At 34.4% G+C, this 18,326-nt stretch overlaps 1 protein-coding gene across 3 annotated transcripts; it reads left to right on the forward strand.

Annotated features, from left to right (window-relative positions):
- The first annotated feature begins 57 nt into the window (after window positions 1-57).
- On the forward strand, window positions 58-15,708 carry LOC128216569 (probable oxidoreductase PXDNL). 3 transcript variants are annotated; one of them, XR_008258088.1, is made up of 7 exons: window positions 58-283; window positions 790-873; window positions 2,605-2,762; window positions 3,886-3,997; window positions 4,586-4,731; window positions 9,718-9,933; window positions 12,487-15,708. XR_008258088.1 is itself a non-coding variant. In XM_052923163.1 (6 exons), exons 1-5 carry the CDS (start codon window positions 222-224, stop codon window positions 4,614-4,616), a joined length of 456 nt encoding a protein of 151 aa, XP_052779123.1. In that variant the 5' UTR covers window positions 58-221; the 3' UTR covers window positions 4,617-4,731; window positions 12,487-15,708. The 3 variants fall into 3 exon arrangements, 1 of the variants encoding a protein (XP_052779123.1); XM_052923163.1 differs by lacking the exon at window positions 9,718-9,933 and having other exon boundaries at window positions 781-873; XR_008258087.1 differs by having other exon boundaries at window positions 59-873.
- The last annotated feature ends 2,618 nt before the right edge of the window (window positions 15,709-18,326 follow it).

Below are 18,326 nucleotides of genomic sequence, written 5' to 3' on the forward strand. Positions count from 1 at the left end.
GGTTTTGCGCGCACATGCGAATTATACAATACAATTCGTCGTTTATCTGTCTTTGAAGGCTGTTCAATAAAAAAAAATTAACATTAACATTTTATTTAGTGAAATTTAAACAAAATATTTATATCAGAGATTGTGCTCTTCATGTGTAAGATTTCATTGTGGTATAACAACAACAGTGTTATTTTCATAAACACCAGGGAAAGCTAGGTTTTCGCACCCAAATGACACCAAACAATATAACAATTATGCTGTTAATGATTCCAAATCAACTTTTAAATCTAAAGTAATCTTAAGATTTGTTCTTATTTTTTCAATGAAAATAACTACATTTAATTGAAACTAAGACAAAGTTATCATATAAAAAAACTTATATTCGTTTTATTTGTTGTTTAAGCATAACCGTTGCAACTTGATATCATTTGATAAGCTATGAATTTATACACTGCTGTGCATGATGCAAGGCTTTTGCCTAGGTATTCCTGTAGCTGCTAGTTCACTTTATATCATGTAAATAAACTGTACATATTTACACCTCAACTTCCATTCCTTAAATGAACTGCCTTTTGGCAATTGCGTTCATCATTTAATGAACGCAACATCTTCGAATATGTTCGGATCGCAATTGATCGCATAACAATATACATGAAAACTATTGATCTTGTTATTGTTTGTATAATGTCAGCAGGTTCCGTAAATTATAAATCAACATTTTAGAAAGTGTTAATATATTATATTTTAAATGTATTGTTGCCATAAGTGTTTTAATTTTACGTTTAAAAGTGATTTCAGGTGGTTGATCTTTTCCCGCGTTATTGTGATGTCATTTGAAAAAATGTTTCCGGTTACAGTCGGATCGTTCTATTTACAGAATTGGTAAGAAAGGATTAATAAATGGTTTTCTTAAATAAAATGAAGTATTTTTTTAACAATTCTTGAATGAAATAAGGAACCATTGGTGTAGATATAAGTAATGAATTGCGGGGTTGATGTCATTATAGAGGGTATGAATGCAATTAGGCTGGTCAAAGTACGCGTGGAGCCCAATTGCGTTCATACCCCGATAATGACATCAACCCCGCAATTCATTCCTTAAATAAATGCACATCGACTGGTTCTTATTGAACCCACAAACTAATATATATATAACACTATTTACAAAATAATTCAGTTTATAAAAATATACTGTGTTGAGTGTCGAAATGGCAGTATTTTTTAACTTTCAATTGATATGTATCACGTTATCGATACAGTACGACTTGAAATTGTTTAAACAATCAAATAATTCTATATTTAGCTAAGTATTAGTTAGGAATAATATTTGAATATTAAAGATATTTTTATAAACAATTTCTACAATTATTACATGTACACTAATGATTGTAAGAAGGGTGAAAGTCAAGGTCACTGTTAGTAAAAATAGAAAAAAAAACAACAGTTAATACTGAATTTAACAACGAACACTGAAGTTCTAATCTGTCAATCATTGAAAACCTGGTTTGACAGGCACATATTACATCTTTCTTGTATCATTTCTAGGACAAATCGGCGTACTTCAGCTGTTGTTGTCACTAATGTCACAAGATGTAAAAGGAAATATACCTGAAACAGCACTTTGGGTTGCATAGTTTTTATTAGGATTTATATCTACCACAGTGCCCAGACCAGTTGCTTAATTACCTTTTAATCCTAAACCGAGATTCTTGAGTTGAAAAGGATGAATGAATCTTTATTGTGATCATTACAGTATTATATAAATTAGATAAAGTAAGTTAGATAAAGAAATAAAGGTTTCTTTTCAGTCCAATTGCGTAATGAGTTTCATGAATGTCATAGTGAATTCACCATCACTAGCTGTAACCATTATATGTATGGGTAAAGAAATGGAGGTGCATATATAGTTTATAGTAGCTTATTAAAGTTGCACTCTCACAGATTTACCGTTTTGACAACTTTTTTATTTTTTGTCTTGGAATGAGCCAATTTTTGTGTAAATATCAGCAAACCAGTGACAAAAGACTGCTGACAAAAAATCAGATTGCAGATTTTCATATTTCCGTTCAAGAATTAATGTTTTATGGCTTAAAGCGTTACTAAGAAAAATGCATAAAACGATATGCATCCTTTTTTAACTTAAATATGAAAATCTGAGATCTGGTTTTTCACAGAAGTCTTATCTCACTGGTTTCCATGCATTTCGCATAAATTGGCCAGTTCCAAGACAAAAAATAAAAAAGTTTTCAAAGCGTTCATTCTGTGAGAGTGCATCTTTTAATAACCCTCTGGTGGGTTAACTGGGTAGTAACCAGTATTGTTGTCTTGTTTGAGAGAACAACAAAAGATGTGTCTTTGGTTGAGTACGGGCCCACAACCTCTTGGGTGAGCGGTACAGGCCTATGCTGCAACACCACTTACACCCTCTGAAATCTATATTAAATCTTTGTACGTATCCAACATGTCGTGATCATACCAGTTATGTTCTGGTGTTTCAGTCCTATTTCAGGATCCAGAAGAATTCATTTTAATAGCTGGGTTTTTTGTTTAAAATAATAATGTGATAAAAGTTTTTAACAATGTATATAGGTGTAAAAAATCTTATCTTTTCAGTTCCTTACCAGCAGTTATAATGCTGTGTACAGAGCTCCAAGCAACTGTTAAAGACAATGTCATTCTAGAATGTTCAGCCATCGGAAATCCACAGCCTGTCATTACCTTGGAGAAATATGGCGGCATTCTTTTATCTGGGCGATACCGACAAATTCATGGTAAAATTAAATGGTCTCTCTTTATAAATATGAAGATTAAAAGGAGTAATAACTTGTCTGTAAGACAGGCTAGCATATTTATTATGTCTATTGTTTTTACCCTGTCAGTCAGTCCGTCCATCTGTACGTCACTCTTTCTTTTAATAAATATAGAACACTTGCACCCAGGAACTTCATGCTTGGTATGTTAGTTGGTCATAACTAGTAGATGACCCCTATTGATTTTGAGATCATTTTGTCGAATGTCAAAAATCATTGTGATCTTGAGGAAAATAAATAGTTTCCACTCAATAACTAAAGAACGCTTGCACCCAGGAACTTCATACTTGGTATGTTAGTTGGTCATGACTAGAAGATGAACCCTATAGATTTTAAGATCAGTAGGTCAAAGGTCAAGGTCGCCGTTACCTTGAGGTGCAGAAATGGTTACTGCTCAGTAACTAAAGAATGCTTATACCGAGGAACTTCATAGTTTTGATCAGTAGGTCGAAGGTCAAGGTCACAATGACTGTGAGCTGAAAAATGGTTTCTGATCAATAATTGAATAACACTTGTGCCAGGAATTTCATCCAATTGGTTTGTCTCCATTTCAAAATTACAATGTCCATCATTTATTTTTTCTCAGCTACGACCACACAATAAGGGAGACAAAGTCTTTTTCAAAAAAGCAATCTCTATTTTTTATGTGTTTTCAAAACTTGTCAGGGATAATATGGTGCTTCGTTTTCTTGACTTTGGTTTAGTAATTTGCAGCTAAAACATTTTAGCTGTTCCTGAAAACTGACTGGATCCTTATATAGATATAGGCTGCAGGGGGTTTGGTCCCTGATAAGGGCCTAAATTATGAAATATGGTTAGAACTATTTTGATGGGACATCCAATTAATGCAATTAATATTAAAGAGTTATGCCTACAACTTTGTGGCTGAATTTGCTTGCTTTTGGATGAAAAATATGCAGGTCTTGACCCTCACCATAACTTATTCAAGATTTTTAAATCAAACTTGGTATACACGTTTCTAGAGACAATATTTGATTTAATGATTTGATGCCCCTTGTTCAACTGGAAAAAGAACAGACGAGCCTATTGTTGTTTGTGTGAGATGTTTACTGTTATATTTAAGGTAACTTGTACCTGGACAACATGACCGTCGAGGATGAGGGGACCTACATGTGTAAGGCCAACAATGGCCTGAATGCTCTGCAGCCTGACGGTATCAAGATTATCATGCTCAGGTACTTACTTGTGAAGTGCTAATGGCAGGTCTGTTTTTCAAAAGCCATTGTTAATATGCATTGTTGTTATTATTAATGCCAAGATTTTTGTTTTTTCAAAGAAAAATACCATTGTTTTGTCTCAGCCTTGGTGCCGTAGTTTTATTGCAGCTATTGTTGTTATTGTGCCAATAAACTAAAAATAATGTTGGCCATAACATATAAAAAAAAAATATTTAAAGATATAAATATGAAACTTGGTATAATTCACACTAACATACATGTTTTGCTAGTTTGATAAATCTGATAAAAAAAACAAAAACAGACAAGCCCTGGCACATGGCTGTGGTTCTCTTGTTTTCGTTTGCCGCGTAAGCTGCGTCACATGTCTATAATGAAGTGGGGGGGGGGGAGTTAAAGACTTTATATGGTACATAAGACCATTTGTTTATATAACATGTAGCAGCTGTTTTCAAATCCTTCAATCTCTGTTGTTAAGGAGAGAGAAGTCCATGTTTTAGCTTGGGTGTGTGTTAAATGGGTTTACAAAAATAATATTTTTCATAACAAATTCTTGTTTGTATAAATCTGATGCCGTTCTTATTACAGAGCATCCAAGTACTTGAGTAAAGCAGTGTGAGGTCAACATTAGTCTTGCCTGGCGTATATAATGCTTGTGTGTGCAGTGTTTGGTAGACCTGAGCCTGTCGTTACTTGGTACCACAGTGGCAACTTTCTTGGAAATTTCACTGGACGTAAGTAGACCAGTGTTAGAATAGAAGTACAGTGGAGACTCACTAAACCGGATCTCCACAAAACCGGAATCCTCGGGATATCGGACTTTTTTCAGAGTCCCGGTTTTCCCCTTCTATTTTCAATGTAAAAAAATCCCTACAAAACCGGAATTCCGGATACCGGACAAAATTTGTTAGTTGTCAACGTAATTTTACCTCACAAAACCGGACGTTTATTTGTTCAAACATGTCAAAATAATTTTGTGTATTAGGAATTCGCGAATCGCGTGTCACTTTGTTATGACAGCCTGTGCGTCGTTAAATATTACACCTGTGATGTTGTGTTAACTCGATAATCGATAATGATGATTGCGCTATGGATTGACTGTCTCGCGATAATCAAACGATAATCAAACTTTAAAAAAGAGAAAAGAAAATTGATTGAAACATTAATTTGTTTGTTGCAGAAAATAAAGAACTAAAAACGGTTATTTAGTGATCATTTTGGAGGGTTGTTTTATCTAAAGACTTCTATGATTGAATCGAATTAGAGTGGTGCGTTAATTAAACTATCAAACATACTAAACAAGCATTAAATTATGTGAGTTGTTTTATTTCAAGACTTGGAAAAAAGAGGATTATAAAAACTAGGGATGGCAACAAGTACCCGAGTACTCGAGTACTCGATCGAACGTCCGAGTACTCGAGTACCAAATCACTACTCGAGTACTCGGAAAAAAAATCAAAAAAATCTATAAAATTCACCAAATACACGATTTACAGAAAAAAATATCAGATCTGGTTAGTTGCCAATAGGACAATTTACGGTCCCTCTAATCCCCGCTGTGTACACAATTGACCTCAATCAATTAGTTGACATTTGTTGCGATAGTTGCAAACTGTCAACAAAGGACCCCTATTTCAAATTAGCACTGATGTCAATTGGTGAAGTTTTGGTAGCGGTACTTTCACCTACACAATTCTATTGTTTACCAATTAGAGACCTTTCACCAAACAATGGACGCTAACGAGCGAAAGAGTATCGACCGAGAATAGATTTCTTAATGGGCGTATTTTAACTATTTTTGCAATGATTATCACAATTAATTGGTTGATATTTTAAATCAAGAATTATGAATATTAATGAGATAAACAACAATTACAGAGTACGAAAAACTATCATTTAAAAAATTATAAGTTTAAGTAAACAACAACTGAACTTCGTATTGAATTTTGTTGACTATTTTTATGTATGCTATTAATTTTCGTTCATTGTAATTCTGATTGTTGTTCATTTCTGCAGTGCGTACTTGAATAAAATGAAACGAATAAGACAAATTAAAAGCCTGAAACAACATTTGTTTTCTTTTTATATCATTTTTTGTTAAAATACGTAATGGAAGTTTACTTTAATGGTGAAAATGACCAATAATACGACCAACGCACAATATACGTCATTAACGATACATGTATTCACAATCTTGTCTTTGCGAACACATTCAATATTTCCGAGTAATCGAGTACCCGAGTACTCGATCGAACGATCGTCCGAGTACTCGAGTATTAATTTTACTACTCGTTGCCATCCCTAATAAAAACGCAGAAATGTTTAATTATGCTTATCACTTATGCAAGTGCTTTAATCATGTAGCAACCTCCATCTAAACGTCGGAGAACTGAACTGTCCCTGAAGACAAAAGCCTTTAAAGGTTAACTCAGTTAATATTTTGAGTAAACTTACTCCGTACATCCAATCCTCACTAAACCGGAATCCTCACTAAGCCGGAAATTTTGGCCAGTCTGGACCTTGTCCGGTTTAGTGAGTTTCCACTGTACTAGTATGACCAGAAAACTCTTGTTTGGAAAAAAAGTACCTCACTTTGCAGCATGTCACTCGGGCACAATATCTGGTAATGTCTCAACTCACCCTTACCAAAACAAACACTGTTTGTGCTGACGAGACTAGTTTATAGAGACTTCTGGTAATTTCTTGCACCCTTATAACAGGATTAAGCTACCTGTTTTTAGCTCCACTGGCCGAAGGCCATGGAGCTTATGTCGTCACAGATTGTCCGTCGTGAGTTCGTGCGTGCGTGCGTAAACTTTTACTTTAAACGACATCTCCTCTGAAACTGATAAGCGGATTTTGACAAAACTTCACAGGAATGTTTCTTTGGTGGTCCTTTACCAAATTTGCTTAAATGGTTCCGGTCCATTGCACAATATGGCCGCCAGAGCTAAAAATAGCAAAATCTTTAAACGACATCTCCTCTGAAACGGTTCGGCAGATTTTGATGAAACTTGACAGTAATGTTCCTTGGGTGGTCCTTTATTAAAATTGCTCAAATGGTTCTGGTCCATTGCACAATATGGCCGCCACAGCTAAAAATAGCAAAATCTTTAAACGACATCTCCTCTGAAACGGATAGGCAGATTTTGATGAAACTTGACAGAATTGTTCCTTGGGTGGTCCTTAACCAAAATTGCTCAAATGGTTCCGGTCCGCTGCACAACATGGCTGCCAGGGCAAAAAAATAGAAAAACCTTTAAAGAACATCTTCTCAGAAACCGATGATCAGATTTTGATGAAACTTAACAGAAATGTTCCTTGGATGGTCCTTTATCAAATTTGCTTCAATGGTTTCGGTCCACTGCACAAGATGGCCCCCAGAGGTAAAAATAGAAAAACCTTTAAACGACTTCTCCTCAGAAACCGATGATCGTATTGCAATGAAACTTGACAGAAATGTTACTTGGGTAGTCCTTAACCAAAATAGCCCAAACAGTTCTGGTCCCCTGCACAACATGGCAGCCAGAGCTAAGAATAGAAAAAAACGTTAAACTACATCTTCTCAGAAACCGATGATCAGATTTTGATGAAACTTTACATAAATGTTCGTTAGGTGGTCATTAACCAAAATTTGTTAAATGGTTCCAGTCCACTGCACACCATGGCTGCCAGAGCTAAAAAATAAAAAAAACTTTATACGACTTGTCGTCGAAACCGATGACCTTTTTTCGATAAAACTTGACAGAAATGTTTGTTTGGTGCTCCTTTACTCAAATTGCCCAAATCATTTCGGTCCACTGCACAACATGGCAGCCAGAGCTATTAAAGTAAAAAAAATTTTTAAATAACTTCTCCTCAAAAATTGATGATTGTATTTCTATGAAACTTGACGAAAATGTTCGTTAGGTGGTCTTTGCTTGAACCTTTTGGCCAGTGGAGCACAGGCACTGATGTGCCTCTTGTTGTTTATTTTTGTCCCATTATGTTTTTTTAATGTACACATATCTTTTTCTATGAGTATTCAAATGAATTCTTTTTACTTTTCAACCACCAAAATGCAACAAATTTGAACGTATAATCAAAATTAAGTGCGCACAACGTCATTAAAAAATTGCCACATAACTTTCTGAATACCTAAAATTCTATGTTGCTCTTAAAGCTGCACTCTCACAGATTTACCGTTTTTTCAACTTTTTTATTTTTTGGCTTGGAAATGGCAAATATTTGCATAAATATCTGCAAACCAGTGGTAAAAGACTGCTGACAAAAGATCAGAGCGCAGAATCTCATATTTCCATTCCAAATTTAATGTTTTATGGCTTAAACCGTTACTAACGGTTTAAGAAAAATGCATAAAACATAAATTTTGGAGCGGAAATATAAATGCTGCAATCTGATCTTTTGCCATCTGTGTTTTATACACAGATATTAACGCCAAAATTTGCTCGTTCGAAGACAAAAAATAAAAAAGTTGTCAAAACGTTCAATCTGTGAGAGTGCAGCTTTAAATAAACTAATGATTTGCATTTGTTATCTAAGAAGTTTTTAGTTTAAATAGTTTTCCCTGTAATGCATCTGAAAACACGTATTATCGTTTTACTCAATGATATCGAAATTGCAGAAAAAAAATATTTTGGTTTTAGTGGGTTGCGAACTAATGCAGGTTAAATCAAGAAAAAAATAGACAAAACAAAAAGTTAACCACAAGACAATGCAGACTTTCTTTAATCTTGTTGATATTTTGACATCTTCACCATACATTGATAACATCACAGGATAATGTCAATCAACCAATCATGCAACAACAAAGCTTTTGACGCTTATATAAAAATTGTGGTCTTGAAAAACTATACTTAAGCAAATAGCAACAGTTGCTGAAGTCTTCCAGCTTTTAGTATTTTTATTTTAAAGAGACTCGCTCATGTTTTGTAAAATGCACTCTTTTTTTTAATTACTGAATAAAGTGTGGTAGTGTTAAAACAAAAATACCAAAAGCTGGAATCCTTCAGCAAATGTTGATATTTGCTCAAATATCGTCTTTGAAGACCACCATTTTCATTAGTGTTTATAACACGATTAAAAATTAATTATGGGTCTGGTTTTGTGTGATTGGTTGATTGACATTATCAGGTTATGTTATTAAAGTATCCAACATATCAACCCGGAGGCTTTGTGAACTAGCCAGCTGTTTTCTAAGTTTTTCTTGACTTGACCGGTGTGGGGTCGAACCCCACTTAAACCTAGGACCTTTGGAATTTATCAGACATTATATATGAGACTGTATCATAGTTATATACTCATTTTTTTCTCTATTTAATCTCAACTGGCACTGAGACTTATACAAATAAAGAGTTGTTAGACTTTAAATACAAATCATCTTTAGGACAACCACAATAAAGTATTTTTCATTTACCAAAAGCAAATTTAAATACATGTATGGATTTTGGCTTATTGAGTCAGCTGAAATGGGGCCTGATGTTTTAAAGAGTTTAATCTTATGTTTATGTTGTCAACATGGTGAACTTTTAGTGTACTGTGACTAAATTCGTTGGACTAGGTAACAATTGTGTCTGATGATAAGGACTTAAATGCTGATTTTGCAAAACATGATGTAAAAAGAAAATGGATGAAATATCAAAATTAAATGCCCCAGGTATGAAAATTGAATTACAACTCCTGTACAAAACTGTCATGTACTTTAATTATTCCATCTGCAGTACCACATATCAGTAGACGGTCATGCCTAATCACTCATCATCCTGGGAGGGTTTCTACATCTACTACAAGCCATACCACAGTAGTAAGCCCTTTCGAAACGCAACCCAACTTCAGTCCAGCATGTGGGTCCATTTACTTCAGGACATACTGCCGGGACACAAATGCCTCATAACGTTGCAGCTCCTTTAGTAATCAGGCAGTTATGATAACAACTGGTTAGCAAGACAATCATTTTTAGCTTTACTATTGAAAGAATATGGAGAGCTATACTACTCACCCAAGCGGCGGCGTAGGCGTTGGCGTCACACCTTGGTTAAGGTTTTGCGTGCAAGCACACATAGGTTAATATCTCAGCAACTACTTGAGGTCTTGCATTGAGACTTTATACAGTGGTACTCAACCATCCAACCTACTTAATTAAGAAAGTTAGATAACTCTTGTTTGCATTTAATACAAATAATTGCCCTTTATTTTTCAACTTAGAAATTCTGGTTAAGGTTTTGCGTGCAAGCACACATAGGTTAATATCTCAGCAACTACTTGAGGTATTGCATTGGGACTTTATACAGTGGCACTCAACCATCCAAGCTACTTAATTAATCAAGTAAGATAACTCTCATTTGTATTTAATGTAAATAATTGCCCTTTATTATTTAACTAAGATATTCTGGTTAAGGTTTTGCGTGAAAGCACACATAGGTTAATATCTCAACAACTACTTGAGGTATTGCATTAAGACTTTATACAATGGTACTCAACCATCCAACCTACTAAATTAAGCAAGTTAGATAACTTTAGTTTGCATTATATTCAAATAATGGCCCCTGTTTTAGACATAGAAATTCTGGTTAAGGTTTTGCTTCTTACCACTTTTAAGTCACTACCTCAGCGAATATATCATGTATTGCATTGAAACTTTACACACATGCTCCTTTCTTCTTTAATCAAGTACTGGTAAGATAACTCTTTCTTTCATGCTTTACGATGAAATATGGGGTTTTAACAGTGAAATAACAACAGTGAAAATATCAATTTGATATTTTCACTGCAAAATAAGGAGTGAAAATATCAATTTTCAGAACTACTTTTAAAATCTTTTGTTGTTACATGTACTTGCCTTGGTCAAAACAGAACACTGGACTTCAGTAAATTATGTCAAAAAAGGTTAAAAAAATAAAGAAATATTTTATTAATTTAAATAAATATATAATTGGAAATTAACAACTTACCGTTTATTACCGGTTATCCCGTTTATCAAACATTTTACTGATCTTTGAAGCTGAATGTTCGAACATTTGCTTTCATTCCAAACAAATTACAGACAAAAACAACTGTTCGAACATAAATAAAAATTTATAGCATCGATCAAATGTATTTTGAACTGTTAACCGTTGTAGTACGTAAAATGGGCTTCCTGGACAATTCACACAACAATTTATCGGATAGATCCGATATTTTTTACCCCACCCACATCTCAAAATGTGTCAACAAACTAGCGTGGCATTTACTCATCTGGAAAACAAACATTTAAAAGCGATACAGACTGGTCTCTGACAGTAAGATGACTGTATATTAACTTACTATAAAAACACGCGTATATGTAGTCTTAAAACTAAGAAGAATGGTTAAAATCCAATGAGTATCCACATTTGTTTTGCTAACACATTTGACCTTCCAAATTTTCATCCTATAAATAGCGGCGTAGTAATTTGGTTAAAATAAAAAGTGTTTTCATTATTTTTTGGAACATTTGTGCACTAATAATACTTCATTTTTTACTGTTCATAAAGCTTTGCAATAAAAAACGAGCGAATACTAAGCTATAAGAATGAATAGCAGAGAACTATTTCTCAGCAAACCGAAAGTAAAAAAGTTGACAGCTATAATTATGCATGAGGGGCGCCCTACGGGTAGCGGCGTAAAGCCCACCCTTTTCAAAAAGGGGGTAATTCAGAAATAAATAAAAAAAACAAATAAAACTCCGAAAATAAGCATAAAAGAAACAGAAAATTTGTTTATTTCAGTGTAAGATCGTATTTAATTTCACTCGTGATCATAAAAAAACTACATTTTCACTCGTGGCTTCGCCACTCGTGAAAATATGTTTTTCTATGACACTCGTGAAATAAAATACGATCTTACACTGAAATAAACAAATATCCTCTATATCTTTCATATTATATAATTTTGCCCCTTTATTATGTGACTAAATTCTGGTTAAGGTCTTGCATGTTAGCACACATAGAATAATATCTCAGCAATTTCTTGATGTATTGCATTGAGACTTTATACAATGGTATTCAACCACCCAACGTAATTGAATAACCGTAGTCAACCACCCTATGTAATTGAATACCCAAATTAGATAACTGTATTTTGCAAATAATGGCCCTTTATTATTAGACTAAAAAAATCTGGTTAAAATGTTCCATGTAAATACATTCATGTTAATGTATCAGCACATCATGTTTTGCATTGAAATCTAATCTAACAGTGATCCATGCATGTTTCGCCAAAACTTATCAATCCTACACTGAAAAGCAGCGGAATAGTCGACCGTGCTGTCTCTGTGACAGCTCTTGTTTTCATTATATTTTGCAAAATATATTGTCAACTGTTCAGCAGGCAACGGTAGTAATTAGTTTAGCACTTACTTCTAAATAACCTCAATTGTTAACTCTTTGAGCAACTTAATTTTTATCTGTATGAATGTTTTGATAGTTTCTCAAAGACACCAAACAGTGACAAACCCATTCATTCCATTTCAGGCCAAGGCTCTTGAGACTCCATATATCATCATCTTGCACATGCCCACGCCCAAATACATGCCAGACAGCAAGGATGTTGATGATGGTGAATCCAATCAAAATGAGATTCGTCAGCTAAGCTTAAAGCAGTGAAGAGAGATGTTGTAAATAATAAATACCCAGATTTGCTCTTAGCTGGTGATTGTGGTCATGTTCATGTGTTGGTGGAAAGAGTGACAGCAGCTAAGGAGATGGGTAGATAGGAGCAAAGAATAGTAACTTTATGCGAATTACAAAAATGGAATGGGAGAGATAGCTAGCTATTGTATGGCTACATGTTACGACTTCTGGACAGATGACAAACTGAATTGTTAATTCTTATATGTAATTTTGTCTCGCCTAGTTCTTTTTATATAGTATATGCACTGTGTTGTTTGTGGAATTTTGTGCTGTTGTTTCATGTTTCTTGATTGTGGTGTTTTGTTTTGTGTTCTTTTTCTTTGGCGTTTATGAAAGGGTTGTATATGACCAAGTTGAATCATACTTCAAAGTAAACAAGTTATTGTATAAATTTCAGACTGGGTTTAGAAGTGCCTCATCAGATACATGTCTACAGTCAAACCTGTACTAAGTGGCCACCCTTGGGAAATGATCAAAGTGGCTGCTTAAGACAGGTGGCCACTTAATCCAGGTTTAACATTTCGCCACTTTAGCTTTATTCAGAGATGGAGTATGTATCTTAACCACCACCTCACACCACAATCAGTAACATTTGTATCAATATAATTAAAGAAGGTTGAATACAAATACATTTGTATAGATAAAATAACTTTATTTCAAATTTATGAATAAAATACATTAGATAAATGTTGATACAAGGCATAAACAAAACACTACAGCCGTTTTCTAATAACTTTATACAATCGACACGTTCTTTTAGAGTCAAACACTTTCGATTAGTATTATTTTCAGCCATAATCAAAGTAAAAAAAATATCAAGAACAATGCATTGTAAATATCCGTTCGTAGAAATATAAATCCGTGCCCTTTGAAAAATAATATTGAAGTGAATAAAAATCGTAACTCATTTCACGCCTTCGAATGACAATGCAAACTGTGAATTCATAATAACCGGTGTTTTGTCGGTAATTATTAATTAACTTCGTAATTATTTAATTATCTTATTAATTGTGTCAATTCTGATGCAAACATTCGCACACGTGTAATAAACATGATTTTCTCAATGAGTAAACACGCATGGCAATCGTGTCATGCAATATTCATTTTCATTGGATGACGGAGATACCCGAGGCCGTCGTTCTTTTCCGAAACTTCTATACGCAATTAAAGCTGTGTATTGGAAAATTTATAAGCGGAAGTGTCAGTGACAAGGGATTAGTGGCCGCTAATTAGTGTTTATATGGCTTCATGGGGACAAAAATTAGTGGCCGTGGCCGCGTTAGACAGTTGGCCGCTTAATGCACGTACATTATATAGTAAAAACGTACGGGGGGAATTTGGAGTGGCCCGTTAAGGCAGGTGGCCATTTAAAGCAGGTGACTGTTCAACCAGGTTTGACTGTAATTCATTTAACAGATTTCATAAGGATGGAAATGGACAAAGGTCACGTAGTAGGTATGATTCTGTTAGACCTCCAAAAGGCTTTCGATACTGTCGACCACTCCACCCCTCTTATGAAGCTTCGATCAGCAGGACTTGGTGATGACATTTTAAGATGGTTTGAATCCTACCTTACAGGTAGAAAGCAACAGGTTGATGTCTCCAGTACACATACTACTACTTCTACTTTTACATGTGGAGTTCCACTGGGTTTCATACTAGGCCCTCTTTTATTTTTTATTTATGTAAACAATATGTCAGCCGTGGTTAAAAACAACCTCTTGTTATATATACGCTAATGATTCTGGCATACTTGTTTCAGGTAAATGTAAGTTTTCTGTGGAAACGTCATTGAAAGATGACCTGCATCTTGTCAGTCAATGGTTGGTTGATAATAAGTTGTCACTTCATTTAGGCAAAACTGAGTCAATTTTATGTGGGTCTAAACATAAAATAAGGTCAGACTTGACACTTGATATTACATGTAATGGTACCACTATTGAACCAACTTCTGCTGTTAAATATCTTGGTGCAACTATTGATCAGACTCTATCTTTTGATTCTATGGCTTGTTCTATATTAAAAATGGCTAATACAAGATTGAAATATCTATATCGAAAGAAAGGTTACCTTACAAAACACACCAAGAAACTCCTTGTCATGGCCTTAATTCAATGCCATCTTGATTATGCCTGTTCTATGTGGCATCATGGTCTGACCAAGTTACTTAAAACCAAGCTCCAAACCACACAAAATAAACTTATGAGGTTTGTATTGGATCTAGATGCAAGGTCTCACATTGGCCCAGAACACTTTAAATTACTCAACTGGTTACCTGTCAACAAACGTGTAGACCAGATTAGTTTGGGTTATTCTTTAGAATAAAAAATGGCATAGCCCCGGACTACATGGGAGACAATTTTATCTCCCAAGATACTGTGCACACACAAAGGACAAGGTTATGTCAGAAAGGGGCTTATGCTGTTCCAGAGGTCAAAGGTTTTGGGTTAAAGTCCTTCTTTTCTGGTATTTCCTTATGGAACAATGTGCCATCTTGTATCGCACAGACTAAGAAATTACCTGTTTTTAAATTGCTAGTAAAGAATCTTTTTTTAGATAATTCGGCATAATTAGTTATGTTATTAAAAGGTTTTGTTTGTTTTTTCATTTATTTATTCAAAGATTTTCAGTAAAGGAACTATTTTAACTTCACCTCGCATTTTATAAGTACTACATACTGTCATATTCATACTATATTGTTATAATTATATTTAACTTTCTCAACTTATAACTTTATGTTACTAAATTATGTAAAGTGACTTTGATACAACTATGGCAATATTTATTTTAATGCATAAAGACTAACTTTTAATATATTTGTGCAATTTTGATTACAGCTATATTATTACTTAAATATGCAATGCCTCCCTATGCTAATTTAAGCCACCAAAACAAAGGACCACAATGGAAATAAGAGTTTTCTCTTTTGTGTCATCCTTGGTTCGGTGTGCCTGTCATGGCTATTGAAAAGATCATGTATGTATAATGTTATTTACTATACATGTTGTTTATTTTAAATGTCCATGTATGTGCATTCCTTACTGAAATAAATCTATCTATCTACCCTGTGCCATTAAACAGGGTTACTGACTACTGGGCTTCAACCTGACAGAACTTTGCTCTCTCACCATAGGAATAATTACAATAACATTAACCAATCAAAAAGCCTATACCTGTCATGAGATTGCGTTTGGACCCTAAGGTCAAGGTCACTGTAAACAAACTGTTAGAAAAAACAGTTATAACTGAATAACTTGAAATTTGGAATTTTGGAAGAGTTTATTAAGATCTTTCATGGAATGCGTTTAGGGCCCCTGGGGTCAAGGTCAATGTTATTGAAAATATAACAAGAGCTGTCATAGGACAGCACACTCAACTATAATGAAAGGCATTGAAATTATAAGTGAAAATCCCAACTTGCCCTAAAACTTGAATAGGATGCCAATGTTGGGGCGAGTAGTATAGCCCTCTTTATTCTTTGAATAAAAAATATATAAAAAAACAAGAAAGAATAAAACAAAATAAATACACAAGGGCCATAATTTGTATAACTTTGGATAATATTGAGTTTTTAAACCTGAATGAAGATTGAATGAACGATATTGGATGTAAGTGAAAACTCAACGCTGCCCTAAAACATGAACCAAACTTTTTAAGTCGATCATTATTTGTATTGAGAATAATATGGAGAAATGCAACCATAATTGTGCGATGGTCCTGAACAAGTGTTAGAAGTATGAAGTAAATGAATGAAGGGTATTGAAGTTATTAGTGAAAATCCCAACTTGCCCTAAAACTTCAACCAATCGCAATGTGCACTGAAACTTGAACCTATGTTACTTAGTCAATCAGGGGCTATAATTTGTATCTAGGATGATATGGAGTTTTGTAACCTAATTGTGTGATGGTCTTGAACAACTGTTTGAAGTATGAATTGAAATGAATGAAGGGCATTGAAATGATCTAGGATGATATGAACTTATGCAGGCTAATTGTCTGATGGTCTTCAACAACTGAAGTATGAATTGAATGATGGGTTTTGAAGTATAAGTGAAAACCCAACTTGCCATAAAACATGAACCAGACACTGACGCAGAGACCGGGACGACTTAGAAGTACATCCCCTCCTTATTCTTTGAAGTCGAGCTAAAAATGGTTGAAACTGAACCTTAATTACAATGAAGGCTGAAGTTTTTCCTTCAATCATTGCAAATCTGTTTTTGTCTTCTTGCGGCATTTCTTAGTAATATATTATGAGGGTTAAACAAGAATTAACAATCGTTTTGTACTTCAGAGTGCATTTAGCTGTACGCAATAATCCTCTGAAAATGGAAGAGGCAAGTTACCATGCATCTGGTTGGAGACGCGCTGTTTTTCCCGATGAAAGTTTGAATGAAGCAGATGATTACAGAGTAACAAAGTGGAGAAAAGACTGCTTTAGTTTTCAACTGGTGCTTTTGGTTGCGATATGATTTGTTGATATGAAATAGATAATTGACAGAAATATGATTCAGAAGTGCAAGATTTAGCATGGAACATTAATTGTTGACTTTTTGAGGTATTTTTTAAAAATTTCTAACACTATAAAAATGGTGTAATTTTGAAAGACAATAGATCAAAACTTATCAAAAGTCATCTGCTGAATGGCTCAATTGAGTTATAGGATTTTGTAAGTGGCTCGTCCCCTTTTTGTTCAGGGGGATGGTCATGTTGAAACAAGGGCAAAAAACAGTAGAGAGAAAGTCCAGCTGGTCGGGAAGTGGACCAATGCATTTATTTTTTTCATTTCCATTCATTTAAAGGCACAGCAAAATAAGGGCAAAACACAGTATTGTCACAATATATTTGGAATATCTGCAAATAAGTCTTGCATCAAGGCCAAATGGCTTGGCGCACAGCGCTCTTACTACGAGTTATTCAGACTTAGGCAATCTGTTGCTCTGTCTTCTTTGACCAACATCAATAATGATCTTTGGTAGCGCTGCATTCAGTTAGGACCTGTAATTAACAGTCAACGATATCACCCAATCAATGCTTACTTGCAATTTTTACAACACTGGATCATGCAATTGCACCAATTGAAAGTTTGCCCATGTTTGCTCCAAGTGTAGGAAGCCCTTTTTTGTCCTCGACCACAATTCAGTCAAGCTGCTTTTGGATGTTCCAGACATAGTAGCAACAAGATGGGGCCAAATGCCATGTACCAATTATGTTTTTGATTTTTTTAAGCACCTTCACCAGTTAAGCTTTTTTAACCAATACTTGCATAGTTCTGACAAGATTCTTTCAAAATTTATTTAAGACGGATTTACATTCTGTTTTAGTTGCAATATACAGGCCCAAGGCAGGAAAGAAATGCTATTTTTTATTTTATTAAATTACCCTGCACCCTTATTTTTCAACCAAAATGAATAAAAAAAACCCAGTCATGCTGCAGGGCCTATAAGTAGGAACCCATTTAAGAATTTTATTGTATCGCCAATTGGTCTTGTTCCAAAATAATCCACTGCCACGTTTAAAATGATACATTATATGTCATATCCAGACAAAATATCAATGATTATACAGATCAGTCATTAACTCTGTACAATGACTAAGTTCAGACAAGGCGGAAGAGCTTATTCAAAATTTGGGACTGAGATGAAACTTCAAATGGACATTAAGTGCATATAAATTATTGC

This window comes from Mya arenaria, chromosome 14 (genome assembly GCF_026914265.1).
Source record: "Mya arenaria isolate MELC-2E11 chromosome 14, ASM2691426v1".
Lineage (NCBI taxonomy): Eukaryota > Metazoa > Mollusca > Bivalvia > Myida > Myidae > Mya > Mya arenaria.

What these genes read in the sequence shown, in the direction of transcription:
- LOC128216569 (XM_052923163.1), top strand. Translation starts at nt 222, where the DNA reads ATGACACCAAACAATATAACAATTATGCTGTTAATGATTCCAAATCAA. An exon ending in AATCAACTTTTAAATCTAAA is followed by an intron (nt 284 to 780) that starts GTAATCTTAAGA and finishes TACGTTTAAAAG; the next exon opens with TGATTTCAGGTGGTTGATCT. An exon ending in GCGATACCGACAAATTCATG is followed by an intron (nt 2,763 to 3,885) that starts GTAAAATTAAAT and finishes GTTATATTTAAG; the next exon opens with GTAACTTGTACCTGGACAAC.